This window comes from Trachemys scripta, chromosome 10, assembly GCF_013100865.1.
Source record: "Trachemys scripta elegans isolate TJP31775 chromosome 10, CAS_Tse_1.0, whole genome shotgun sequence".
Classification (NCBI taxonomy): Eukaryota; Metazoa; Chordata; order Testudines; family Emydidae; genus Trachemys; species Trachemys scripta.
In genome coordinates, this window is record NC_048307.1 from 39,539,794 (window position 1) to 39,567,387 (window position 27,594).

Below are 27,594 nucleotides of genomic sequence, written 5' to 3' on the forward strand. Positions count from 1 at the left end.
GGGCTAACTGCCCTGAGTACATAGACATTCCCAAACATAGCATGCATTTGAAGTGGCTAGCTGATCCCACCACTCATGCTGCCGTGGCTACACTCTATTTTAAGAGACTAGCACTATCAGAGCTCGCACAGTCTGTCTCCTCCAGCTGGGAATCACACCCCTAGTTCCAAGTGTAGATATGTTCCAGGAGTTTTGCTTGAGAAAGATCTGCAGGACTGGGCTCAGGATAGCCTGCAAAGAGAGCGCAATCAGATTTGTTAAACAGAAATCCTTGGTTGCTAAAGTTATTGCACTTCCACGGGGAGCTCCTTGCAGGTATGAGTTCAAAGGTTCCATTTTTTCTCCAATGGGAGCAAATTCAGTTGCCAACACCAGTATCTCTGAGGCTAGAGACTTGTGACTGGGATGGAAGACAAAACTCAAGAGCAGGGAACAGATCCTCAGCACCTAAGAGGGTGTGGTGCTCTGAGTCATTTAAAAGTAATTTTGAAAAACGATTTGAAAACCCAGAGCTTAACAAGTCACCATCACATAAACTAGGATAAGATGAGAGGAAGAACGGCCCAGGGGTTAGGGGGACAGCCTGGGAGTTGAGAGCTGGGTTGAATTCCCTGCTCTGCCACAGACTCCCCTGTGGAACCCTGGTGCCTCAATTCCCACTGTGTACAATGGAGATAACAGCACAGCCCTGCCACATTCAGCTATTGGGAGGATAAAAACATTGAAGATGGGGAGTTGCTCAGATACTAAGATGAGGGGGTACAGAAGTACCAACGATAGATAAGTAGGATAATTACACTCCCCACAAATTATTAAAAATTAATCCAATCAGGGGATTATAAATACCTCTCCTTTCTAAGTAGGATAATACACATCTGGGAAGCACTGCAAGACAGAAATGTATCAGGACTACGAGAGACTCTGTGCATTCTTGCCTTATACCTTGACGGGGCTTGGTCCTGCAAGGTGCTGAACACTCAACCAGCAAAGCCCAGGCTTAAATTTAAGCACATATATAATGCCATTAATGCCAATGGGGCTACTGATGTGCTTAGTGTTGGGCACAAGTTTAAATGCTTTGCTGGATCAGGTCAGAGTGCTCTGCACCTTTCACAGTTAAGCCCTCACTGCACACCTCAGCAGTACTGCTCTCTCACTGTATACAAGTGTATGTGGCTCTTTAAATAGGAGTGACTGTTTTGTATCAAAACCTGTAGCCATGTTGTCACTCCAGAGTCACTTCAAGGGGCATGATTTTGAGGGCCAATGTTTAGTGCTTTCTGAAAAGCAGATCCCTTGAAGGTATCCCAAAAACGGAGCCACCCGAAATGACGAGTCACTTAAAGATATTGACCTTGTGCCCTAATCCTGCAATGGGCACTTGCACACACTGGTGTTTGCTCCTATGGAGCTCAGCAGAGGATTGAGGCCTTGTACTGCCTCTTATCTGAAACAGGATCATGTGGGCTACAATATTTTTAAGCAGTATTGTCCTTGCTGGGGCAATAGGTTTTGGTAGAAAAAAACCCTAATAATTTGACTGGCCAGTGACTAAGATAGGGTCATATGACCCTCTAACCTTAACAAACAAAGGCTAGGTTTGAGGTAAATCACGTCAGCCTCATTGGGGCAACAAGGTATTTTAAACTGTCTAATGAACCCTACAGAAAATAGACTTCTTAGTTTCCAGGGAGAATGATTTTTCCTTGGGTTGCTTCTGGAGAGCTACACATATCCACATTTAGAGGCTTTAAAGCCAGTAAAGGCTTATCCCTGACATCAACCAAACATCATCAAACCAACCTAATAACCCAAACAGCAATCGTTTTATGCTATATATCTCACCTCCAAGCATATATAGATATAGTTACACACAAAGAGTGCCAGATCCTCAGTTGGTGTCACTCCACTGAAGTCAGCAGAACTATGTTGATTTTCACCAGAGGAGGATCTGGCAGCTATTTTAGTCTCTCTTTGCACCCCCATTTCCTGTTAGCCTAAGGCAGTTAAGTACAGTAAGTACGTCAAATGTTTTTTATTTCACTTAAGCAGCAGCATTAATAGAATTACATGTAATGCTATGACTAATTTCCACTCGGGTTCAGCATTCATTTTCCAAGCATCTGATTTTAATCTAATCACAAACTCTAATGCCATTAACATTATTATAACTGTATACTTAACTACATTGTGATTGAAACAATCAAGCCACAAGGCTTAACCATCACTGCAGCAGGGAAGCTTCTAATTAGTAATGATTGAAAAATAATCAGGCATGCTGTGGAGCAGAATTGAGGGGGACTGGCAAAGCTGTGGTGGGTGCTGAGATTGGAACCATACCAGGTCAGGATTCAGGTACACTGACATTGCTGTGTGCAGAGCCAGGAATGGATTAGCAGGTACGCTGCAGATCCACAGAAATGGATTTCCACAGCTATGGGGGAGTCCCAGAACACTGTTTCATAATAGGACTGAAATGCGTTGGCAGAGCTATTCATGGGCCAATTTACAGGGGTTGATTTTCAGAGGTGCGGAACTTCCACAGCTCTCATTGACTTCAACTGGAGTTGTGGGTATTCAGCATTTTTAAAAGTCAGACCCAGACCTGAATGAGGACCCAGAACTACAACAGAAGATTGTGGCAAGTCAGCATTGAGCAGTGTTAGCAGGGCTGGGTGAGGGAGACAGGGGTGGAGTAGGAGAATGAGTACATAGTTTATGGTGCACTGTGGGAATTCAGAGGAAAGTGTGCATAACATGCCTGAACCCTATTTGGCTTTACCCACTACTATCAATGTGCTACTTGCACTACAAGTGTGGATGCCATAATAAGATAAGTCCAAATGGTAAGGGATGCAACTCTATGCTCTGGGTGTCCCTAGAACTCTGCTTGTCAGAAGCTGGGTCTGGATGACAGGAATCACTCAGTAACTGTCCTGTTCTGTTCATTCCCTCTGAAGCACCTGGCATTGGCCACTGTTGGAAGACAGGATACTGGGTTAAATGGACCATTGGTCTGACCCAGTATGGCCGTTCTTATGTTCTTAAGCACACCATCCTGATTCTTTCCAAAACCAGAATATAAAACTGTATTGAACTTCTGTCTTGTAGGGCGCTGTATTGGGGCTCAGGAGACATGGGTTCTATTTCCATGGTTACCACTGGCATGCTGGGTGCCCTTAGGCAAATCACGTCACAGCTCTGTGCCTCAGTTTCCCCATCTGTAAAATGGGGATCAAGAGACTGACCTCCTTTGTAAAGTACTTTGAGATCTATTGATGAAAAGTTCTATATGAGAGCTTAACTTTGCAACCGTATATCATGGGTGGAATTTCTTCCTGTCCCTAGCTGATGATCAGCTCATGCCCTGAAACATAAGGATAGTTAACAATTGTATACATAGCTACACTTAAGGGGCCTGATTCCTAAGTGCCTTGCTTTGGGAAGTCATTAGCAAATGTGTAGTGGGATGGTTCTGAGCTGGTCGCATTAGCACAGGTGTAAGTGACTGGAGAATCAGGCCATCTCACTGATATTCACCTTTCCCTCACCACTACCCACTGTTCAGCTCTCTTCAGAAACCATACCTTCATGGCCTGCATCTTCTGCATCAATTTCCATGGTCACCTTCTCCTCCCAGGTTGGAGAGTGCGTAGGCTCAGAGGACACATGAGTCACCCCCTGGGCTTCCGATTTCTTCTCAACATCCGAGCTGCTTTTACTAAGAAAGAAGAAGAAAAAACAACCACTCAGCGTAACAGCAGGGGTACATCCACCTCGACATGCACAAAGCCTTGCAGTGAACTGAAGACATCAGAGGAACGAACGCCCCTTCCCTTCATGCCCAAGTCAGAGACCTAATGACTTATATTCATATAGCCTGTTCACCTCAAAGTATCCCAAAATGTATTACTGACTACAGACCAAACTTATGCCTGGTATAACTCCACTAAAGTTAATGAATGAATCTGACAGGGTGTGTATATAAGGTTCATTTCTTCAATCTGCAAAATGCAGCCACCTCTGAGATGGAGCACAGCAGCAGTTTAACAGTGCATAGCAACACTTCAGGTGAAGAAGTGAAGAATTTTTCCAAATGAAACCTGAAGGGGGATTTAAATAATCCAGAATGCAATTACCACTGAGGGACATTTGCTAGCACTCCTAATCTTGCGATGAGAGCTCTGGGATACTGAATGACCACAAAATCCATGGGATATGTGACTAACCACAAAAGACACAGAGTTCTGTTTTAAATCTGTAGCTGTAGTGTTACAGCATAGACCCTTAATACAGAGACAGAAGGGGTTCTTCTGTTGCTCTAGTAAATCCACTGCTCAGAGAGTTAGTAGCTAGATGAATGGAAGAATTATTCTGTCAAACTGGTGGTGTCTACAACGGCACTTAGGTTAGCTCACTACACTGCACAGGGCATGCCATTTTCCACATCACTGAACAATGTAGTGAAACCGACGTAACTTTGTAATGTAGCCAGCCCTGGGATACTTTAACTCAGTCCAGCACCCTCTAACCTCAGGCTGAAGGACTTGTTCCATGCTGATGAAAAGGGAGAGTGCTACCTGCTGAGGCACCAAAACACTTCCTGTTGGACTTTTCCAGTTCTCGCAGGTCTTCCCTAACAGAGCGAAGTGAAAGAGGAGTTTCATGCCAGATCAACATATACTGTCCACATCTAAAAAGGCCACAACAGATCTAGCCATCATGAAGTTACAAAGAACAAACAAGTCCTGATTATAAACCCTTTAAAACGTCTGGTTCAGCACAACAGCAGAGAAGTTCTGCTGCCATTTAAAATCCCACACGAGAGCCAACTGGGCCATTGAGCTTTTCACCCTTAGGCCACCGATTCAGATCCAGCCTAGGTTGCTGGTGAATAAAAGACACAGGCCTCAATCCTGCCTTGACTTGCTTACTGGCCATCTCATGAGGATCTCAGTTGTTAGACTCAGAATATGTTGGCATGTTAATGGAGGATGGAATCCAGCTCACTTTCCCATATCAGAACTGGCTCTGCTGGACTGACAGCAAAGCAGAAGATAGAAGTCTAAGAAGCACATGGTGCAGATCTGCACAGTAAAATAAATCTACTAGAATAATAAAAACAGTGATTTGTGAATAATTTATATTTGATAACTGAGAGGAAAATGTGCTGGATAAATTGTTTACAAGTAATTCAAGCAGCTCGCAGGGTGAACAGTTTTCTGACCATGACCATGCAGTACATTTCCCCCCTAACATTTCAACACAGCAGGGTCATTGAGTTACCAATGACAGGAATAGATTTGCCATGCCAATACTAAAATAGATTTAATAAAACAGCAGAGCCCTCTGAGATGAAAGCTTGCCAAAGGTATATGCTACAGTGGGAGAGACAGCTCAGTGGTTTGAGCATTGCCTTGCTAAACCCAGGGTTGTGAGTTCAATCCTTAAGGGGGCCATTTAAGGATCTGGGGCAAAAAACTGCCTGGGGATTGGTATTGCTTTGAGCAGGCGGTTGGAGTAGATGACCTCCTGAGGTCCCTTCCAACCCTGATATTCTATCATGAAGAGCAGTTGGAGTGCAATAGGGTTTATCTTCTGGCAGGTTTCTATAGTGTGTTGGTATCAGGGTTGAACAAAAAATTCCTAAAAATAATTTATTACAATAATTTAACCATTTTTCCCCAAAAAAGAAAGAGGAACACCAAGTTTGGTTTGGGACAGAGGTAAATTTGGTTCTAATGACCTTTTGCTTTTCTCTGGTGCCATCTCACTCAAAGTGCACTATCAACAATAATTAATGTTACAAGACCCCTGTGGTTCCTAAGTAGTAGTATACCTGTTGCATAGATGGAGAAACTGAGGCACAGCAAGGGGAAATGAGTCACACGAGCTAGGATTAGAACCTAGTTCTTTTTTTCCCATTCTTAGTCCAGTAACTTGATCACTAGCTCCTGTTTCTTCTTCTAAAAGGTGTATATATATATATATATATACACGCACCTTATAGATTTTCAGGCCTGGTAGGCAGTCTTCTTCCAATGAGGGACAACAACTAAGTTTAGTTTGACATCACATGCCTGTTCCAGTTTGAGAAGGATTAGAAATGGTACCATTCCTGCTCCCCTTGCCAGCAACACTTCCAGTCATTCCCACACTCTCTGTCCCTCGTCCACAGCAGCAAAAATACAAGGATCACAAATAGGTGATGGGATCACACATAGGTTTGAGGGCTAATGCAAGGATCATGCCTTAATAAGGATGCTCTTGCCCATCCCACACACAATATTTGTATAGCAATAGCGCCCAGGGGCCCCAGGAATGGACCAGGGCCCCATTGTGCTAGGTGCTGTAGAAACAAGACCCTTGCACCATGATTCTTTAGCTTTGGATGGTGCAGGGCAGGAGAAGATCAGCACAGAGACTGCCTAGCACTGTTCACTTTAAAGCTTCCTCCTCCACTCAAGAGTGTAGCAAGGAGCTGTGCTGAGCTTTCAGTTAGGCCTTATGTAATACCAGATACACGGCAGTAATCCCCACTAAATCGCAAACATCTACCCACTAAACCTGAGGTGTTTTGGAACAACAAATGGAGCCTACTTTCTGACAAGGATCCCTTAAGCCTTCCTAATGAATTGAGAGAGGCAAGCAAATTTCAATGCCCCCTTTCTTCCCTTCCTGCTCCTGCCTCCCCCTGTCCCTCATTAGGGCCGGTTTGATAATCCCCTCCATGGCTGCCTGGACAAGGTCCCTCTGGGGATCAGCACTAAATGGGGCAGTTTCTTAGGGTCACATGTACAGAAATCACCTCTCTGCCCCACTTGCCTCCCCTCCAAATGGATTAGAGTCACACTCCCTTCCTCCTCCCAGGACAGAGCAGGAGGCTAAGCCATTCCTGCTAATCCAGTGGTTCTCAAACTTTTGTACTGGTGACCCCTTTCACATAGCAAGCCTCTGAGTGTGACCCCCCCTCTAATAAATTAAAAACACTTTTTCATATACTTAACACCGCTGGAGGCAAAGCGGGGTTTAGGGTGGAGGCTGGCAGCTCGCGACCTCCCAGGTAATAACCTTGTGACCCCCTCAGGGATCCCAACCCTCAGTTTGAGAACCCCTGTACTAATTGAAATGGAGAAGGGGAGCTGCCTTCGTGCCTGGCCTACAGACATCTGAGGGTTTCCTGACACTTGGTCAGATTTGATTCCTGGAGCTGACAGTGAGAGATAAAAGACTTCACCCCAGTAAGGAAAAGTTTAATCAGTGTGATGTTGTGTGCTGCACCAGAGCATGAACATTGAAGTACTGCACACTTAATATGTGCAACGTGCAGTGACAGGCTAGTTTGAGACTCCGTGCAAAGCTCATGAGGTCATAAGTGAAGCAAATCTCATAGTTCTCAACCTAATTTGTCTGCATCTCTAAATAGAGAACAATACTTGGCACAGTTGGGTGGGCCAAGTTCAAATGAAATCTAGACATGACTAGTACAGCAAGGGTGGAGATCACAACTGATAACTGCCAGTGCCTACATGATTAGATGGAGGACAATACCAGGACTCAGTTCAGCAATGCAGTTAAGTATGTGCGTAAGTCCTATTGACTTCAGTGGGAACTAAGCATATGCTTAAAGTTATTATCAATCAATCAATCATCATCACGATCAAGGAAAATCTTAAAGGAATGTACCCTCCTGGCAGATCTGGCCTGACCCAGATCGATCTCTAGCTAGGTCTTTAAGACAGTTTGGCTGGATGTTCAGATTATGTTAGGGTTACCATATTTCCACAATCAAAAAAGAGGACACTGGGGGGCGGGGCGCAAAGCCCCACCATAGTCCACTCCCTCCCACTTCCCACCCCCTGACTGCCCCCCTCAGAACCCCAACCCCCCCTGCTTCTTGTCCCCTGACTGCCCCGACCCTTATCCACTCGCATGGGTGGCAGGGTTGTAGAAATTTTGGTGGTGCCCAGAACCCACTCCCCCTACCTGCCTAAGGCTCTGGGAGGGGGGTTGGGTGGGGGGAGGAGGTCTGGGGTGCGGGTCCTGGGCTGGGGATTAGGGTGCAGGAGGGGTGCAGGGTGCAGGTTCTGGGATAGAGTTTGGGTGTTGGGTGCAGGCTCTGGGCTGGGGCAGAGGGTGGGTGTGCAGGAGGGGGTCAGGGGTGCAGGCTCTGGGATGGAGTTTGGGGGTGGGAGGCGGTGCAAAGGGAGGGGGTGCAGGCTTTAGGAGGGAGTTTGAGGGCAGGAGGGGTTGTGTGGAGAGGGGGTTTGGGAAGGAGTTTGGAGATAGGAGGGGATGCAGGGGTGAGGGCTGTGGGTCTGAGGATGAGGGGTTCATGATCCAGGAGGGGGGTCAGGGATGGAGCAGAGGATTAGGGTGTGGGGGAATGAGGGCTGGGGCTGAGGGGTTTGGGGTGTTGGAGAGGCTCAGGGCTAGGGTGGAAGGGCAGGGTAAGGGCAGCCTGTCTTCCCATTAGTAGATGGGGGACACTAGGACCCGGGGACAGCAGACAAGGGAGAGGCAGGCAAGGGGAGGGTTCATGGGGTGGAGGATGCGAGGAGGGGGGGTGGCATGTGGAGGCCAGGGACCCATTCAACACTCCCCCGCTCCCTGACTACCCCCCCTCCCGGACTCCCCTTACCATTCTGGCTCCACGTGTTTGCAAAACACGCTGCCCGGTGGGTTGGTTTGTGTGTTACACAGGGCTGCAATCAGAGGGAGGGGGGAGCAGGGGAGGGCTCTGACTGCTGGAGGCCAATGGGAGTGGGTCAATCAGCCAAGCCGCCCAATCAGCAGCCGCACTCTGCATGGAAGGGAGGGAGGGAGGCGAGGGAGAAAAAAACCCCGGACATTTTAACCTTGTTACCAATTCCTCCTGGATGGCTATTTAGAGACACAAAAGCCGGACATGTCCGGGGAAATACGGACGGATGGTAACCCTAGTCTATGTCCATCACTGGTGACCTTATAATGCTGCCAAAGCTTTTGGTGTCTATGTGATCACCAACCGTGTAGTGTAAATACACTTTGTAATTCATTGAACTGCTATCCTAATAGAATGTCCATACCAAGATAGCTGACAAAATGCAACTAGAGCTGGGTCTGCCTACAAATATCTCTACTGCTGATCTTGTCCTGCCACTTAATACAGAGGAGTGGACATAGACAAGCATACTATGCTCAGTCAAGGCCCAGTTAGGATAAAGTGGGGGGAATGTTTAAACAATGTCTGCCTATACTGAGAGTAAAGATGACTAGAGTGCCAGCCTGGGACTCAGGAAACCCAGGTTCATATCCTCCGCTCTGCCACAGACTTCCTGTGTGATCTTGGGCAGGTCACTTAGTCTCTCTGCGCCTCAGCTCCTATCTGTAAAATGGGAATAATAGCACTTCCCTACCTTGCTGGACTGTTGTGAGATGCTGGGATACTGTGGTAATGGGGCCATATAAACCCTTAAGATACATATGTTACAGCTAGCTATGGTCAGTATTACCATTCCCTCCATTTCATTAGTATAAAAATTCACCTTAATGAAAAAAAAAAGAGACATCAATTTCCACAAAAGTTTAAAAGTAAAGGCTGCAGGAAATGACATTAGCAGAAGGGTCAGTAGTGAAATACTCTTAGTGCACAGACCTCATCCATATCTCCCAAGAGAAATGACGAAACTAGGGTTCATTTAAAACTAGACTGTACAAGACACTAGGGAACAAGCCTGTATTGGCTGTAGACTCTGGAGTACCTCTGGAGGAACTTTGCTACAAACTGAAGCTCTGAACAATGGACTGAATGACCCATCCAAGCTCTGGATGTACTCCAGAGACTTAACTTAAGCCAGCAGTTTATTCCATCACTGCTACAAGCCTGAACCAAGAACTTTGCCATTACTGTATGTAATTAATTCCATTTAACCAATTTTAACTCTCATCTATATTTCATTTTATGAATAAACCTTTAGATTTTAGATTCTAAAGGATTGGCAACAGTGTGATTTGTGGGTAAGATCTGACTTGTATATTGACCTGGGTCTGGGGTTTGGTCCTTTGGGATCGGGAGAATCTTTTTTCTTTTATTGGTTTCCATAACCATTCATCTCCATAAGAGTGGCACTGGTGATGATACTGGGAAACTGGAGTGTCTGAGGGAATTGCTTGTATGACTTCTGGTTAGCCAGTGGCATGAAACTGAAGTCCACTCTATTTGGCTGGTTTGGTGTGTGCCTTAGTAGTAAAGGACCCGCAGCCTTGGGCTGTGACTGCCCTGCTCTAAGCAATTTGTCCTGAATTGGTACTCTCAGTAGTGTCCTGCCACAGGCCGCTTTGTTACAGTGGCGTAGTCATGCTAGGATCCACAGAACCAGATGAATTACGTTTTGGATCAGAACCCCACGCTATCCAAATTTGAATTTTGGGATTGTGAGTTTTGTTGGGTTAAAGATCAGTGACCATGAGCCTGAAAGCATCAGCAGAAGCAATGAAACTGCAAGCCCTGAGAGACAACCTGCAATTTGAACATAAACAAAAACTGGAGAAATTCGAATGAGAGAGAAGCAAGCCTTGGCCCAGCTGGAAAAGGAAGCTAAGGAAAGGGTTGCTGAAAGAGAGAGAGAAGCTGCTGAAAGAATGGCTGAATTGGAGGAAAAGGCTCATAAAAGGCACCTGGAGCGTATAGCTGTTGAGGAGAAAGCTCATCAGATGTAACAGATGACTGCCAGACTTCAGCTACGAGTATTGGAAGAACAGCCGAAACAGTATCATCTTGAAAGTCAGTTTATAACAATGCTGTATTACTCTGAGCATTTTTCTGTATTTAACCCATTATGCTATGACTAGGGGGGCAGGGAAAGCAGGGGCAGAAATAGTCTTGGCACATCAGTTGGCAGTTCCCAAGGGGGTTTCTGTGATCCAACCCGCCACAGGGTGATGAATTGTTGGCTAGTACAGCTTATAAAAGTGAACCAAAAAAAGCTAACTGTGATTTGCTGGAAGTAGCTCAGTGTAGTGTGAAGAGCAGCAGCTTATCTGTTGGGAGTGTCACTTTGCCTGGTAAGGAAGCTGCCCCACTCTCCCAGTATTTATCTGTAACCAGCCCTGTGTGCTGGGACAAGGGAGAGGAAGGCAAGGAAAGTTTGGATGGGCCTAGGCAGCCTTGTGAGCTGATGGCTTTCTCTAGTCAGCAGTTTGGGAAGGCAAGATTAGTGGAACATAAGTGTCCCTATACCTTACCTGTTACCTGCGTGGAGAATGTAACAGTGAAGGAAACGTGCCTGTGTCTGTTAAGGGTAATTACTTGCCCATGGAGGGAGCTACCCCAGTCTCCAAGCAGTTGCTGTGAACAGTCCTGTGTGCTGGGACAAGGGAAATGATATCCTAAGCTGTGTGTCTGTTAAAGGGGAATGTCTCTCCAGCTCTTCTTTGTCTGTGAAGCAGAAAGAGAGTGCTTCTCAGTTTATGCTACCTGACAATTTATCAGTGGTCCCAGAGTTAATTCAGGATTTGACTAAAGCCCAGGAAGGGAATGGTCCTAAGTTTATGTCTGCTAGGGAGAATGGCACTGTAACTAGGTTGCATCCAGTTAGTGTCCTAGCAAAATCCCAGAAACCAAACGATTCAGGTACTTTTGCTTTGCCTGTTGCTAGTGTGTTGCTGGGAAAGATTTCCGAGTAGTAGCCGTGTTAGTCCGTATCAGCAAAAAGAATGAGGAGTACTTGTGGCACCTAAGAGACTAACACATTTATTTGGGCATGAACTTTCGTGGGCTAAAACCCATTTCATCGGATGCATGCAGTGGAAAATACAGTAGGAAGATATATATACACAGAGAACATGAAAAAATGGGTGTTGCCATTCCAACTATAATGAGACTAATCAATTAAGGTGGGCTATTATCAGCAGGAGAAAAAAAACCTTTTGTAGTGATAATCAGGATGGCCTATTTCCAAAAGTTGACAAGAAGGTGTGAGTAACAGTAGGGGAAAAAATTAACATGGGGAAATAGGTTTTACTTTGTGTAATGACCCATCCACTCCCAGTCTTTATTCAAGCCTAATTTAATGGTGTCCAGTTTGCAAATTAATTCCAATTCTGCAGTTTCTTGTTGGAGTCTGGTTTTGAAGTTTTTTTGTTGGAGTGTTGTAACTTTTAGGTCTGTAACTGAGTGACCAGGGAGGATGAAATGTTCTCCGACTGGTTTTTGAATGTTATAATTCTTGATGTCTGATTTGTGTCCATTTATTCTTTTGCGTAGAGACTGTCCGGTTTGGCCAATGTACATGGGAGAGGGGTATTGCTGGCACATGATGGCATATATCACATTGGTAGATGTGCAGGTGAACGAGCCTCTGATGGTGTGACTGATGTGATTAGGTCCTATGATGGCGTCCCTTGAATAGATATGTGGACAGAGTTGGCAACGGGCTTTGTTGCAAGGATAGGTTCCTAGGTTACTGTTTTTGTTGTGTTGTGTGTGGTTGCTGGTGAATCTTTGCTTCAGGTTTGGGGGCTGTCTGTAAACAAGGACTGGCCTGTCTCCCAAAATCTGTGAGAGTGAGGGATCATCCTTCAGGATAGGTTGTAGATCCTTGAAAATGAGCTAGAGAGGTTTTAGTTGGGGGCTGAAGGTGACGGCTTGTGTGTGGCAAAGGACAGAAGAATGCTTCTGACCTTTTGACATGAAAGGGGATTGTGTAGGAATCTGCCTGATAAGCCAAAGGTGATTCTGGATGTAAGTGAAACTCAGGAGTTGGTAGTGGCTCAGCAGAGCAATGCTTCTGTGAAGCAAGGTAAAGGTGAATTGGGGCTTAGAAAGATTCCTGAAGAAAAAAATTTTCAGGGTAGTCTTTGCAAACAGTTTGCTGCAACTGAAGGGTGTGTTGATGAACATTACTTGGCTGACAGAGGGAAGAAAAACTTGCTAATAGCTGTTAGCAAAGAGAGCACACCCAATAAGCCAGTGAATTCTGTTAAGCAAAAGAAATCAGGGTTTGATCCTACAAAACAAGGAGAAAAAAGAAAACTTAATTTTGCAAAGGGAATCCACAGGGTAGCCCTAAAAGCTCCAACCCCAATGGTATTGAGCCAAAGGTTTGGCATGACAAAAATGATTGTAGATGGACACTTGCAATGTATTTGTTGTTATTGCTAAAGGTTAGTTTTGTAACCAATGTGTAGCTATTACCAAGAACTGCAAAAATGTACAATGTGCCTAATTCTTCGGGGAAACCCTTGAACATGTTAGAAGTAACACATAAAAACACACTTATGTTAAAAGATCTTGTAATAAAGATGTTTCACAGTTAGTGCCTGTAAACAGTCTTGGAACTTTTCACAGAAGAAAAGACATTCCAGACCTGATGTGCTGTATAAAAAGGGAAACTGAGGCACACTACCATATTGCTTTCATGGCTAAATGCCAAGATTCCTATACTGTGGACAACATTAATATCTACATTGGCTTGATATTAATTGGGTTCAAAACATTTGCCAGAGCTTTTATGGATAAAGTAGCTATGTTCTTTAGCTCTTCGCAAGATCACATGAGACATACAGGAACCATGCTGCAAGAGCAGATCCAATCCACTATTGTTCTAACCAAGTTTTACCTTAAATCTGTAAAGAGATTCAATCATATTATTGAACATGACTTGGGTAAACCATTTCTGTCATACACTAATACAGCTTCTAACCCAATACTAGCTGTGGTAAGACAGAACCAAGGATGGGGAGCTCTTGGGAGGCAGTCAGTGATGTTTGTGTCATCCCTTTTCCTGCATCAATTTTACGTTGGGGGTATGACGTTATTGACATAAACTGTGACTGTACAGATCATTGCTGCAACCAAGGTCCCATAGTTGCACCAAATCATGTACAAAGGAGGTCAAGTAAGGTGTCTATGAAAAGGTTATGATTTGCTGGTTATGATTATGCTATCTGTATGCATGTATAATTTTTGTATTTAAAGTTATAGGTATTGGCTCTATACCTGTTTCAAAGGTTGGCTCCTAGGGTAATGCCCACAAAGTAATCAGCCAGATATGCCATGTAAGATATCTGCAAAAATGTTATAATTTGCCAGATATGATAATCTTGTTTATATGTTTGTTTCGCCTTTGTATTATGAGTTATAGATATGTATGTATGTCCATATTTCAAACTTGTGCTATGCTTCTGGGTGACACCCTAGACAGTTTGGCATCAGTACTACCTAGCCTGCTTGATGGCCCATTAAGGACCATCAGCTATACAACTGACCCATTGAGAGAAGGCAGATACACCTTATGACTCAGCAAGGCATGCAGGACGTCTATGGAGAGAACTCTAAGGCTTCCAAGCCATGTGTTGGGCAGCTTGTGTTTGAAACAAAGGAAGAACAGGCCGCATGGCAAGAGACTATAAAAGGCCCTGGAAACCCTCCATTTTGTCTTCAATCCTGCTTCTTACCTCTGAAGAGCAGCCGTGTTAGTCTGTATCCGCAAAAAGAAGAACAGGAGTACTTGTGGCACCTTAGAGACTAACAAATTTATTAGAGCATAGTGGGCTGTAGTCCACGAAAGCTTATGCTCTAATAAATTTGTTAGTCTCTAAGGTGCCACAAGTACTCCTGTTCTTTTTACCTCTGAAGGAACTTTGCTACAAACTGAAGCTCTGAACAATGAACTGAATGACACATCCAAGCTGTGGATGTACTCCAGAGACTTAACTTAAGCCAGCAGTTTATTCCATCACTGCTACAAGCCTGAACCAAGAATTTTGCCACTACTGTATGTAATTAATTCCATTTAACCAATTTTAACTCTCATCTATATTTCTTTCATTTTATGAATAAACCGTTAGATTTTAGATTCTAAAGGACTGGCAACAGTGTGATTTGTGGATAAGATCTGACTTGTATATTGACCTGGGTCTGGGGTTTGGTCCTTTGGGATCGGGAGAACCTTTTTTCTTTTATTGGTTTCCATAACCATTCATCTCCATAAGGAGAGGCACTGGTGATGATACTGGGAAACTGGAGTGTCTGAGGGAATTACTTGTATGACTTCTGGTTAGCCAGTGGGGTAAAACTGAAGTCCTCTCTGTTTGGCTGGTTTGGTGGGTGACTTAGTAGTAAAGGGCCCCCAGCCTTGGGCTGTGATTGCCCTGCTCTAAGCAATTTGTCTCTGAATTGGTACTCTCAGTAGTGTCCCACCAAAGGCTGCTTTATTACAGCCTGTCCATGAAAAAAAACACACCCCTGACCAAAACCCCCAGTATAGATGCAGCTATGTTAATGGAAGAGGGCTTCTGTCAACATAGTTAATGTCATTCAGGCAGGGCTGGCTCCAGGCACCAGCTGAGCAAGCTGGAGCTTGGGGCAGCAGCTTGTAGGAGGCGACATTCCGCCCAATCCTAGGGCGGCATGGCTGCTTTTTTTTTTTTGGTGTTGTTACGCTCCAGCCACGCTGTAGGGGGGTGGCGGCGCGGAGGATGGGAGCGCCCTGCAGCAAGCCCGGCAGGGCAGCCCGCGTCCTTCCCTCCTAGCCGACCGGAGCGGCGTCGAGCCCTCCCGGGAGGCAGCAGGGCGGGAAGGGCCACGTGGCAGCGCCCGGCTGAAGCCCTGGTCGCCCCCCTTCTCTCTCTCTCCCTCCCGCTCCCTCCCCCCTGCACCCTGGCTCCGGCCGTGCCGCAGGGTTTTTTTTTGTTTTTTGTTTTTTTGCTTGGGGCGGCCAAAAAGCCAGAACTGGCCCTGCATTCAGGGAGGTTGTGTTCCTACAACAGCAGAACTCCTCCTTCGGTTGGTGTATACTGCATACACATTAGAGGGCTATATTGGCATAGGTTCTATAATGTAGACATAGCCATACGTGACTTGTGCATGGTCACAGAGGTAGTCTGTACTAGACGAGTGAATTGAACCTTAGTCTCCCAAGTCCCAAGCTAGTGCCCTAACCACTAGGCATGCTTCCTGCCATTACATTGTATCATTACCTTTCTGTATTTGACTTGTCTCTACCTCTTTGTCTATTGTAGCAGAGCATTTATACCTCCTTCATCACCATTGTATCTGAGCCCCTTAGTGACTTGGTTGTTATGCATAAGGCTATAACAATGATATCCTTTTATTCTAAAGGCTATTTCACACTCTGGAGGCTAATTATCTAGATGCACCAATGTCAGGACAGGTAGATATCTGGTGGTGAAAGGAGAGGGGAGGGTAAAGGCTAATGAATGGCATAGTTAAGATTCAAAAGCACATAAATAATAAATATTTCAAGCCACAATTAACAAGTGCCTAGCATTGACAGAACACCAGCCCTACACAATTATCCACATGTATTGTTTATTTTCTACATACCACAAGGGATGGTATGTCTCACACACATCAAAGTGTGGTCATCATCCTCAGGGCTAGTTCATATAATTTTTTTCTTCTCTCTAATTTAAAAACACTCAGGAACTTAATTCTTCGTTAAACTCTCAAAGAGAGCTTCTTGTGGTCGATGAATCCTGCCCAGGGGTTCAAACTACAGCAGCACATCTGGAATGCAATAAGTTTGCTGGCCTCAGCTCTATCTGCTGGGGGCAGAAACACCTAGCACAGAAACAAAGGGATAATTGGGTGGGTGGGGGAAGAGTTCTGCAGTCGCTGAGCTGCCCAAGGTAGACTGGACAAAGCTGGAGTTTGGCCCTATGGGTTTGTACAGGGCCCAGCACAATGGGGCCCCTGATCTCAGCTGGGGCCACCAGGCATTAGGATAATAAAAATAAAACAACAGCCAATGTTCTCCAGACCACTCTAGCTCTTGCTGACATCACCCTATCAAGATCAGTTTCTGCTGGCCTTCATGGGCTGTAGGCAGGGCCAGATCAACCAAAGGGTTACCATGGTGCCACCCAGTTTTGTGCACCACCTCCCCTTTCATCACATTTCCACTGAGACCACTTAGCGAGAGAGAGAGTTGGATGAGTCTGCTCTACAGCAGCTTTTAGCTCATGTGGTAGAGGCTCATTTACTAAGTTCCAGAGGCCCCAGGTTCAGTCCCGCCCGCTGATGACCAGGGTCTGTAAGCGTTACATTTCTCACCCCAAGAACTTGGCGTGTTGGCTACACAGGTCCCCAAGATACTGGCAGCATACAGAATGAGGGATCCAAATCAGGACACACACACTCACATCCCCTGCCTCTTCCTGCAGTCAGGCCCACTACACTGCAGGGAAGCTGTTATGACCATAGGGGACTATAGCCATGGCTTGGCTTAGACACACATCCACAGAGTACGCCACGAGTTAATTTATGACTGCTCCTGTCTCCAAGATGAGGGCTAATTGGCAGATGTGGGGGAGAGAGACCCTGGGAAGCTGATGAGTGGAAATTATTATCTATTTCTTTAACCAGAGTGAGGTTTCAGGTCCCCAGTGAGGAGGGAAAGGATGTCAATGTAATGGCTTTTTCTTGGTAGGGAACCGTGGGGCAATGAACAGACTTCAGCCAGAACAAAGACCGACCCCTCCACACAGCCCTGCTCTTGTCAGACAAGGAAAGCTATCTCCTCATCTAAAGCAAACAAACTGGGACAATGGAGTGCCCAATTACTAATGATGGGGAGGGAATGGGAGGAGTGAATGGCAGGGGAGTTTGTTTTCAATCCATAATGGAATTAAACCCGGCACTTCACAAATGAGGGACCCAATGTGTGTCTTAGGGGAACTAGCCAGGGTTGAGAAGAGGTTGGATAGTCCCAGGTGCATTGTCTCCCTAGATCAATCATAGGGTTAGAAGGGACCACAAGGGTCATCTAGTCTGACACCTCCCCTGCCCCCGCAATGCTTCCTAGCTTTTATCCATTGCACTTGATAGCCAGTTTCTGTAATGGCTCAGACTGATTTTGGAGAGAAGCTTTGAGTCCCGTTTTATCCAAGTTGCTTTGCAAATTCCTAAACAAAGATCCCCCTTTATATTACTATCTTGCCAGGAAGAATCAAACTCTCTAGTTCTAAGGGCATCTGACCAGTCTTAAGAGCAGCTAGTTTGCCAAGGGGGTCACTGTTCACAGAGACCACCCTGTGTCATGAAGTTCAGATCCAAACCTCCCAAAGTTTAGGGTTGTTTGGATCTAGGGGTTTGGTTTGATAGATGCAAACCAGCAAATGTGGCAGTAATCTGAATCCAGATTATACAGTCCTCAGTTCTGGATTGTTTGGACCCAGTGACTTGGTTTAGGCCTATCTCTGACTAATGGGTGGGTGTATATAGGGGCTGTCATAGGTCCTGATTCATTGCCCTGCCCCTAGGTTATTGAAAGCATCCTGAAATATAGAATTAAAGACATGCAGGGCTGGAAGGGACCTCGAGAGGTCATCTAGCCCATCTCCCCATGCCAAGTATGTTCGGAGTCAGAACCATTGCACGGCAACACAAGGATGTTGCTGAGTGCCATGCTGATGTCATGCCACAATGTGGTATGTGCAACAGTGATGTTGCCTTGAGAGGATGTGATGCAAGTCTCAGCACTGTGAGCTGCTTGCTTTGTTTATACTTTGGCTTCTCCAAGAGTGCTCCCTGGAGTGGAGCCAGCACTGCTCTTAGAAAAAGCCTTAGTGGCATGGCTTGGATACTGAGTGCAGAGATGGGAGCTGTGCAAGAGAATTCTCACCACCAGGGAGTTCAGATGGAAAAACAGCAAACCCTATTTCCATTCCCTCCTAACAATACTGCCCAGGTTTCAGCATGGCCTCTAGAGTCTAACTAAACCAGTGTTTGTGTCAGTAGGTGGAAACTTGACCCTTTGGCCACTTTGACAGAAAGAGTCTTTAGACATGAAAATAGTCAATTCCAAAGAGGATAAATTCACCCTGAATTCTGCATTTGTCCCCAGACTGCACAAATTCACATCACTCTTGCTGTGAGATGCAGAAAAAAAAAATCAGTGAGCGCTCACATCATTACATGCAAGCAAAATAATGGTGGCTTGGAGACATCCGTTTTTAGCTTGAAATCCTGATGAACTAGTTTCACTCCTGCGATGGGGATCTGCTAATAAAGGCCTTCCCAGACGATGGCTAAAATGGCAGGGAATGCGCAGGCAGCACTGGGACTGCGCCACCTCTTTCTTGGTGAGGGGAGCCAGCCGGCAGTGTGGTTTGCTCCTAGGGATGGACAAGAGCTTGTCCTTGAAACATTCCTAAGCAGCTCCCAGCCGCTGCTCTGTGCTACATCTTCTTTAGGATGTCTTTCATTCTCTCACACTCTCCCCCATTTACACACACCCCAGCTCCCCCTCCTCTTCCTCCACCCCTCAAAGCTATCAGCCGATGAAAATTTAATGCCCATTCCTTCCAAGCTATTTAATATCTCTCCTCAGTCTCCCTCCTGGCTGGAGAGATTGTTTTAATGTAGTCTCCTGCTCACACACACACACACACCCTCCCACAATATGTTAATGGGATGTCTGCTTTGGAAGTGAGGGAGGTTGCAACCCGCCCCCATCCTCACTTCCTTTCCATTCTGGTCCCTTTGCTTGCTTTCCTCCTTAAGTGTAGCTGCTGGCATTTCATCCAGTAATTGACCACATGTCAGTCCAGGCAGCGTTCTGCTCTCTATGATAATGGATACCACCTCACCCATGGCCCACTTTAATCCTGGCCTCTCCTCTCCTCTCTCTGTCCACAAAGAGCACACTCAGCCAGTGCATCAATAATGGATGAAAGGACATTCACTTTTGCCTGCTGTCATGGAGGGAGGGCAAGTCCTCGCAGCTCCTTAGATGAATGACCGAAGCAAAGAAATCCCAGCGCACAGTCAAAAGTGGAACCCTACATTAGGGTGACCAGACAGCAAGTGTGAAAAATCAGGACAGGGTAATAGAAGCCTATATAAGAAAAAGACCCCAAAATCGGGACTGTTCCTATAAAATCGGAACATCTGGTCACCCTAGCCTACATGTACATTCCAGGTGCTTCCCTGAATGCAGAACATCTCAGCTGAGCTGCTGATGGAGCCAGACAAGGGCACTGTGACGTTGTGCAGTCTATATGGTTTTATAAAAACTTGATAATAAGTCAATATAATGTAACTGAGATAGTTTTAGAGAAAATACGGTAATAAGTGAATGTAACGTAACTGGGATATGCCTCATGCAAAAGGTCTCTTGTAAGGTATCATTACAAAGCTTATAATCTACTGAGTATGATCATCTGATTTGTATAAATGTACCACTCTTGTATCTAAAACTAGAAATATAAAATGTAACTCTGAGGGCCTATTGTAATTGTGTAAAGTGTGGACCATTAATGATGGTTTGGAATCTTGATGACTCCCATTGTCTGCAGATGGCTGTATTTACCTGTGAGTCTTCCTGTATATGTGTGTGCTGGCAAGTGAGTAATGAAGTCTTGCAGTGACATGTGATCATGTCACCTGAACTGGAATCCATCTTTAACCTGGTGCTTTTCCAGTGAGGGGGGGTGGAAAACCAGAGAGACAAAGAGTTCCCGCCTTATGCAAAAGATATATAAAGGGGGGAAGAGAACAGAGAGGGGGAGGAGCCATCATGAAGAATCCCCTAGCTACCACCTGAGCTGCAACAAGAGCTGTACCAGGGGAAAGAATTGTGCCCAGGCCTGGAAGATGTCCAGTCTGAGAAAAACTTACTGAAGCATCTCTGAGGGTGAGATTATCTGTATTCAGTTTGATTAGGCATAGATTTGCGCATTTTATTTTATTTTATTTTGCTTGGTGACTTACTTTGTTCTGTCTGTTACTACTTTGAACCACTTAAATCCTACTGTCTGTATTTAATAAAATCACTTTTTATTTAGTAATTTACTCAGAGTATGCATTAATACCTGGGGGAGCAAACAACTGTGCATATCTCTCTATCAGTGTTATAGAGGGCGAACAATTTATGAGTTTGCTCTGCATAAGCTTTATGCAGGGTAAAACGGATTTATCTGGGTTTAGACCCCATTGGGAGTTGGGCATCTGAGTGCTAAAGACAAGCACACTACTGTGAGCTGTTTTCAGGTAAACGTGCAGCTTTGGGACAGGAGATTCAGACCCTGGATCTATGTCTGGAGCCAGACGGGAGTGTCTGGCTCAGCAAGACAGGGTGCTGGAGTCCTGAGCTGGCAGGGAAAGCAGAAGCAGGGGTAGTCTTTGCACATCGGGTGGCAGCTCCCAAGGAGGTTTCTGTGATCCAACCCGTCACAGGCACTATGAGCTTTAGGACCTCAGCTCTATGGCTTAAGAGGCACCATTTCCACCAGAACAAAGGTGCAGCTGGTGTGTAGAAATATTGATGGAGTTAGAAACTCCATGCAAGACTGCCTGGCTCTGTAACAGTCATTCATACCATGCAGCTAAGATCACCACCATTGTGTCCTCTCACTGTGAGGGCTTGTGATTTTATTGCAAAACAGACTTCCACTCCTAACATCAAGTGTAAACACCCACCCACCTGCATCACCCCCTACCAGTCTAACCACAGACACCAATTTCTGGTGCAAAAGAACCTGAAAAATCCCCCCATAGCATCTCCAAGACCCCTGTTGGGTACACATTCCAGGTCTGTTTTGCTTGGGGTCTATCCAGTCTGGAGCTGAAAGCTGCTCTACAAGGCCCTGTCTCACAAGTGGGAGTTGAACGGGAAGCCAGATGAATGCCTTCCGACGGGGGCTCTGGGTTCTCACCCTGCATGAGACCAGCTCAGGGAGAGTGGGGAAATAACAGAAACCACTACCACAAAGAGCCCATCCAGGAACCCAAGAACCTGGCTGGCTCTGGCAGGTCAGAATTAGCATTGCACTTGCATCATTTTGGAGGGCTGGGAGAAAAATCAACCCTCCGATAATGAACTCCCTAGGGGACTGCTGCACAGGCAACGTGCTGAGAGTCTGAATGAAGCCAACATGGTTGTGCAAAAGAGAAGCAAAGAGAGGCTGCTCCTGGTCCCTTTATTATAGACTTGCCTAGAGCATTCAAAAGGCTTGGATGGATGTGAAACACAACACAACATCTAGAGATGTGCTTTGGAATCAATGGGCTGGAGTGGGAAGAACAGAGATGCTTTGATGTCTTCTCCCAACACTAATAAATAATAAATTTGTTAGTTTCTAAGGTGCCACAAGTACTCCTGTTCTTTTTGCGGATACAGACTAACACGGCTGCTACTCTGAAACCTGTCATTATGCAAGGCACTGCATTTAGCCGTATGGAGTGGAAATCCATCAACTTCATGAAAAAACTCGTACAGATACAGACAGACATCATCTTCCTTTCCAAATGCAAGCAGATGGACATCATACCAAAAGGACTAAAGGTAAAAAATCCATTACAATCTACATATCACACAGACTCTGCTGAGACACTGTGTCACACACTCTCAAAGAAACTGCGAAACCACCTGATCAGCATCCTATACAGCAAACAGGGAAAGATTAAGAATGAGCTCTCAAAACTGGATACTCTCATAAAAAAACAACCTTCCACACAAACTTCCTCATGGATAGACTTTACAAAAACTAAACAAGCCATTTACAAGACAAACTTTGCTTCTCTACAAAGGAAAAAGGACACTAAACTATCTAAACTGCTACATGCCACAAGCAGCCACAACAGTAGTTCCCTTAACCCACCCAGCAATATTGTTAATCTTTCCAGCTATACTCTTAGCCCAGCAGAAGAATCTGTCCTATCTCGGGGCCTCTCCTTTTGTCCCTCCAGACCCACAAACATGATACAGTTCTGCGGTGACCTAGAATCCTACTTTCGACGTCTCTGACTCAAAGAATATTTCCAACATGCCTCTGAACAGCATACTAACCCACAGAATCCCCCCTACCAGCACTACAAAAAAAAGGATTCTGCGTGGACTCCTCCGGACGGTCGAAACAATGGACTGGATTTCTACATAGATTGCTTCCGTTACCGTGCAAAGGCTGAAATTGTGGAAAAGCAACATCACTTGCCCCATAACCTCAGCCATGCTGAACACAACGCCATCTACAGCCTCAGAACAACCCTGACATCATAATCAAAAAGGTGACAAAGGAGGTGCTGTCGTCATCATGAATAAATTGGAATATGACCAAGAGGCTGGTAGACAGCTCTCTAACACCACATTCTACAGGCCATTATCCTCTGATCCCACTGAGGATTACCTAAAGAAACTACACCATCTGCTAAAAAAACTCCCTGACAAAGCACAGGAACAAATCTGTACAGACACATGCCTAGAACCCCGACCAGGGGTATTCTATTTGCGACCCAAGATCCATAAACCTGGAAATCCTGGACGCCCCATCATCTCAGGCATTGGCACCCTAACATCAGGCTTGTCTGGTTATGTGGACTCTCTCCTCAGACCCTACGCTACCAGCACTCCCAACTATCTTCGAGACACCACTGACTTCCTGAGGAAACTACAATCCATTGGTGATCTTCCAGAAAACACCATCCTGGCCACTATGGACGTAGAAGCCCTCTACACCAAAATTCCACACAAAGATGGACTACAAGCTATCAGGAACAGTATCCCCGATAGTGTCACAGCTAACCTGGTGGCTGAACTTTGTGACTTTGTCCTCACCCACAACTATTTCACATTTGGGGACAATATATACCTTCAAGTCAGCGGCACTGCTATGGGTACCCGCATGGCCCCACAGTATGCCAACATTTTTATGGCTGACTTAGAACAACGCTTCCTTAGCTCTCGTCCCCTAACGCCCCTACTCTACTTACGCTACATTGATGACATCTTCATCATCTGGACCCATGGAAAAGAAGCCCTTGAGGAATTCCACCATGATTTCAATAATTTCCATCCCACCATCAACCTCAGCCTAGATCAATCCACACAAGCGGTCCATTTCCTGGACACTACTGTGCTAATAAGCGATGGTCACATAAATACCACCCTATACCGGAAACCTACTGACCGCTACACTTACCTAGATGCCTCCAGCTTCCATCCAGGACACACCACACGATCCATTGTCTACAGCCAAGCTCTAAGATATAACCGCATTTGCTCCAATCCCTCAGATAGAGACAAGCACCTACAAGATCTCTATCAAGCATCCTTAAAACTATAATACCCACCTGCTGAAGTGAAAAAACAGATTGACAGAGCCAGACGAGTACCTAGAAGTCACCTCCTACAAGACAGGCCCAACAAAGAAAAGAACAGAACACCACTAGCTGTCACCTTCAGCCCCCAACCAAAACCTCTCCAGCGCATCATCAGAGATCTACAACCTATCCTGAAAGATGATCCTTTACTCTCACAGATTTTGGGAGACAGACCTGTCTTCGCTTACAGACAACCCCCCAACCTAAAGCAAATACTCACCAGCAACCACACATCACTGAACAAAACCACTGACCCAGGAACCTATCCTTGTAACAAAGCCCGATGCCAACTCTGTCCACATATCTATTCAAGTGACATCATCATAGGACCTAATCACATCAGCCATACCATCAGGGGCTCGTTCACCTGCACATCTACCAATGTGATATATGCCATCATGTGCAAGCAATGCCCCTCTGCCATGTACATTGGCCAAACTGGACAGTCTCTCCGCAAAAGAATTAATGGACACAAATCTGACATCAGGAATCATAATACTCAAAAAACAGTGGGAGAACACTTTAACCTGTCTGGCCATTCAACGTCAGACCTGCGGGTGGCTATCTTACAACTGAAAAACTTCAAAAACAGACTCCAACGAGAGACTGCTGAGCTGGAATTGATATGCAAACTAGACACAATCAACTCAGGATTGAATAAGGACTGGGAATGGCTGAGCCATTACAAACATTGAATCTATCTCCCCTTGTAAGTATTCTCACACTTCTTATCAAACTGTCTGTACTGGGCTATCTTGATTATCACTTCAAAAGTCTTTTTTTCTCTTACTTAATTGGCCTCTCAGAGTTGGTAAGACAACTCCCACCTGTTCATGCTCTCTGTATGTGTGTATATATATCTCCTCAATATTTATTCCACTCTATATGCATCCGAAGATGTGGGCTGTAGTCCATGAAAGCTTATGCTCTAATAAATTTGTTAGTCTCTAAGGTGCCACAAGTACTCCTGTTCTTTCTCCCAACACTAGAAGTCTGGTAACATCCACCTCCTCTGACACTAAAACAGCTACTGGAGGAGACGGAAAAGTGCCATCTCTCCCAGGCTAGTAAGGTCAGAGTCCTCTGAAGATCAGTGCCCTTGGGAATGCTATCTCTACAAACACAACAGTACCTCACTCTGCTCAGTAAAGTTACGACCATTACCAGGTCATTCCTGGGTAGAACATGGCTGGGAAACAGCCAAAGGAAATTCCACCAGGAAAAATGCTGATGAGAAACATGTCCCTCCAGTGGAGGCTTCTAGGAAGCAGTAGGTCAGGGGTGAGCAGGGATTGCAAATTGGACAGCAATTGTATGGGGGCATAAAGGCCCATGCAGGTTTGGGCAGAGTTCCTAGCGGCATCATGCCATAGGACAGGCGGTGATAGCCCAGTCTGTCTGGATCTGGCTGTGGCAAGAGAATGCTGATGGAATTGTGTACAAGTCTGTTTCCCTCAGTACTTGAAGGATGCCACGAAACTGAAAGGAAGCAGAGCGATCGGGATGATCCGGGGCAGTGGTTCTCAGCCATTGGTATGTGGTCACCCCATAGTATAAGAGGAAAAAGGTTCAGGACTCTGCTCTCATCTAGCAATAAAGACAGGGTGAGTGGTCACAACCCCTGAAGCCAGTTCAAGACCCTCCCACCGGGGTTGGCAACCTCCCAATTGAGAGCGCTGATCTAAGGGATGAACTAGGCAGAAACATGCAGAAATAAGTACATTTAAGTTGGCTAAGAGACAGTTAAGAAGAGTTGGGAGTGGGGAACACGATGAATGTCTACAGGTATGTGCCGGGGGTGAGCAGAGAGACTGGAGTATTTTAGTGGGATGAATTAAGGAGGAATGAAAGCAAGGAGAGGGGAATTTAGGCTAGGTATCAGGGACCAGTTGGTGGCAGTGAGATCTATTGTTAAGATGTGGGACAGTTTTCCAAGGGAAGCAACAGAAGCTCTCACTCGTGTCATTTAATTAGCATGGACAAAGGCCAGACTAATGCTTTTTCAGACAGTTCAGTTGAAGCAGGCCTGGTACAGCAGGGATGCAAACACCAACCTGAATCAGCAGCCTTTTGGGGCAGAGAGCTGCTTAAATGGGCCTGACCTACTGTATTTTTCTTACTTCAGTGACCTAGTTTTGTGCTTTCCTTTATGGCCATCTCTTAACAGACTGCCTGGCTTTGGAGATCAACTGTGTGCACCACTGCTCAGCAGTAGCACTCAGTTAGGATGAAAGCCATCTTCAGACTCTCTCATCGTTGCATGGAGATGGACCATCAATGCAAAAATTCCCTACAGTAGCCACTGTGTCCTGTAACCTAGTTGTGGTGTGAAGCCACAGATCCGGGCCTTTGTTTCTGAGAGTATTCCATTTACCAAGGAACGTCCCTGTGACCCAGCTCCCAAGATCCCCAACCTCCCAAAGCAGCTCCTCAGTGACCCAGCCCCCAAGAGCAGCTTGTCCACCCCTACAGTTCCCCTCTGGGGAGTCATGCTCCTGCTCAGAGCACCCTTTTGGGAACTGGCTCCCAGCTTAGCCCACTCACTGCGCTTAGCAGCACACAATGCACCAAGGAAAAACTCAAGCTGAAACACTTCTTTTCAAGGAACAGAAGAGACAGCTCAGAACTGTGGAGGTGCAGCCAAATCCATTGCTGGTGTAAACAGATGCAACCCCATGGATTTCAGTGGACTGCATCAATTACACCAGTGGTGAACATGGCCCTCTCTCTTATTCCCTACTTTACGGGTATGTTTTTCCCTCTCAAGCTATACTTCTTCCTTATTAGCAAAGAAATTATCCTAGGAAATTGTACACCTTGGGTCTTGAAGATCCCACCGTCCGTCTCTTTACCCACACTCTGCTTTGAGGGAAAGCTTATCTTGCCACTTAGATTTACCATAAAAAAAGGCCACCCTATAATTTCATTCTGAAATTACTCTTATTTAGCCTGAAGAAAACATAAACAAAAGAAAAGGCTCCAGGAGTGAGAGCGAAATGTGTGTCCTCTGCAATAGGCTGCAGAGTTTGCCATGTGGCCCACAAACTAGCAGAGTGCTCAGCACTTTAACAGTGTGGTACACAGAAATCCCAAGGTATCCTCAGTTATGGTTGTGCAGAAAATATCACTGAAAATGAAATTCCTGACCTGCAGCCCCCTGCTATCCAAGGAAATTCCAAGGAAAAGGGGAAACAAATTCTACAAACATTTATTCTTTTTGTCCCTTCTGTTATCCTGGTCAGTAGCAGCCAACTCTAGTAATTTTATTGAGAGTCATAGAATCATAGAAAGCAACAGAGGGTCCTGTGGCACCTTTGAGACTAACAGAAGTACTGGGAGCATAAGCTTTCGTGGGTAAGAACCTCACTTCTTCAGATGCAAGTAATGGAAATCTCCAGAGGCAGGTATATATCAGTGTGGAGATAACGAGGTTAGTTCAATCAGGGAGGGTGAGGTGCTCTGCTAGCAGTTGAGGTGTGAACACCAAG

At 45.6% G+C, this 27,594-nt stretch overlaps 1 protein-coding gene across 1 annotated transcript in view; it reads right to left on the reverse strand.

The window, feature by feature from the left end:
- Positions 1-27,594, reverse strand: part of LOC117883881 (coiled-coil domain-containing protein 33-like) — a 202,192-nt gene that overhangs the window by 82,443 nt on the left and 92,155 nt on the right. The window contains exon 4 of the mRNA XM_034783715.1: positions 3,588-3,721. Coding sequence (XP_034639606.1) covers positions 3,588-3,721 — 134 coding nt within the window. The remainder of the gene's footprint in view (positions 1-3,587; positions 3,722-27,594) is intronic.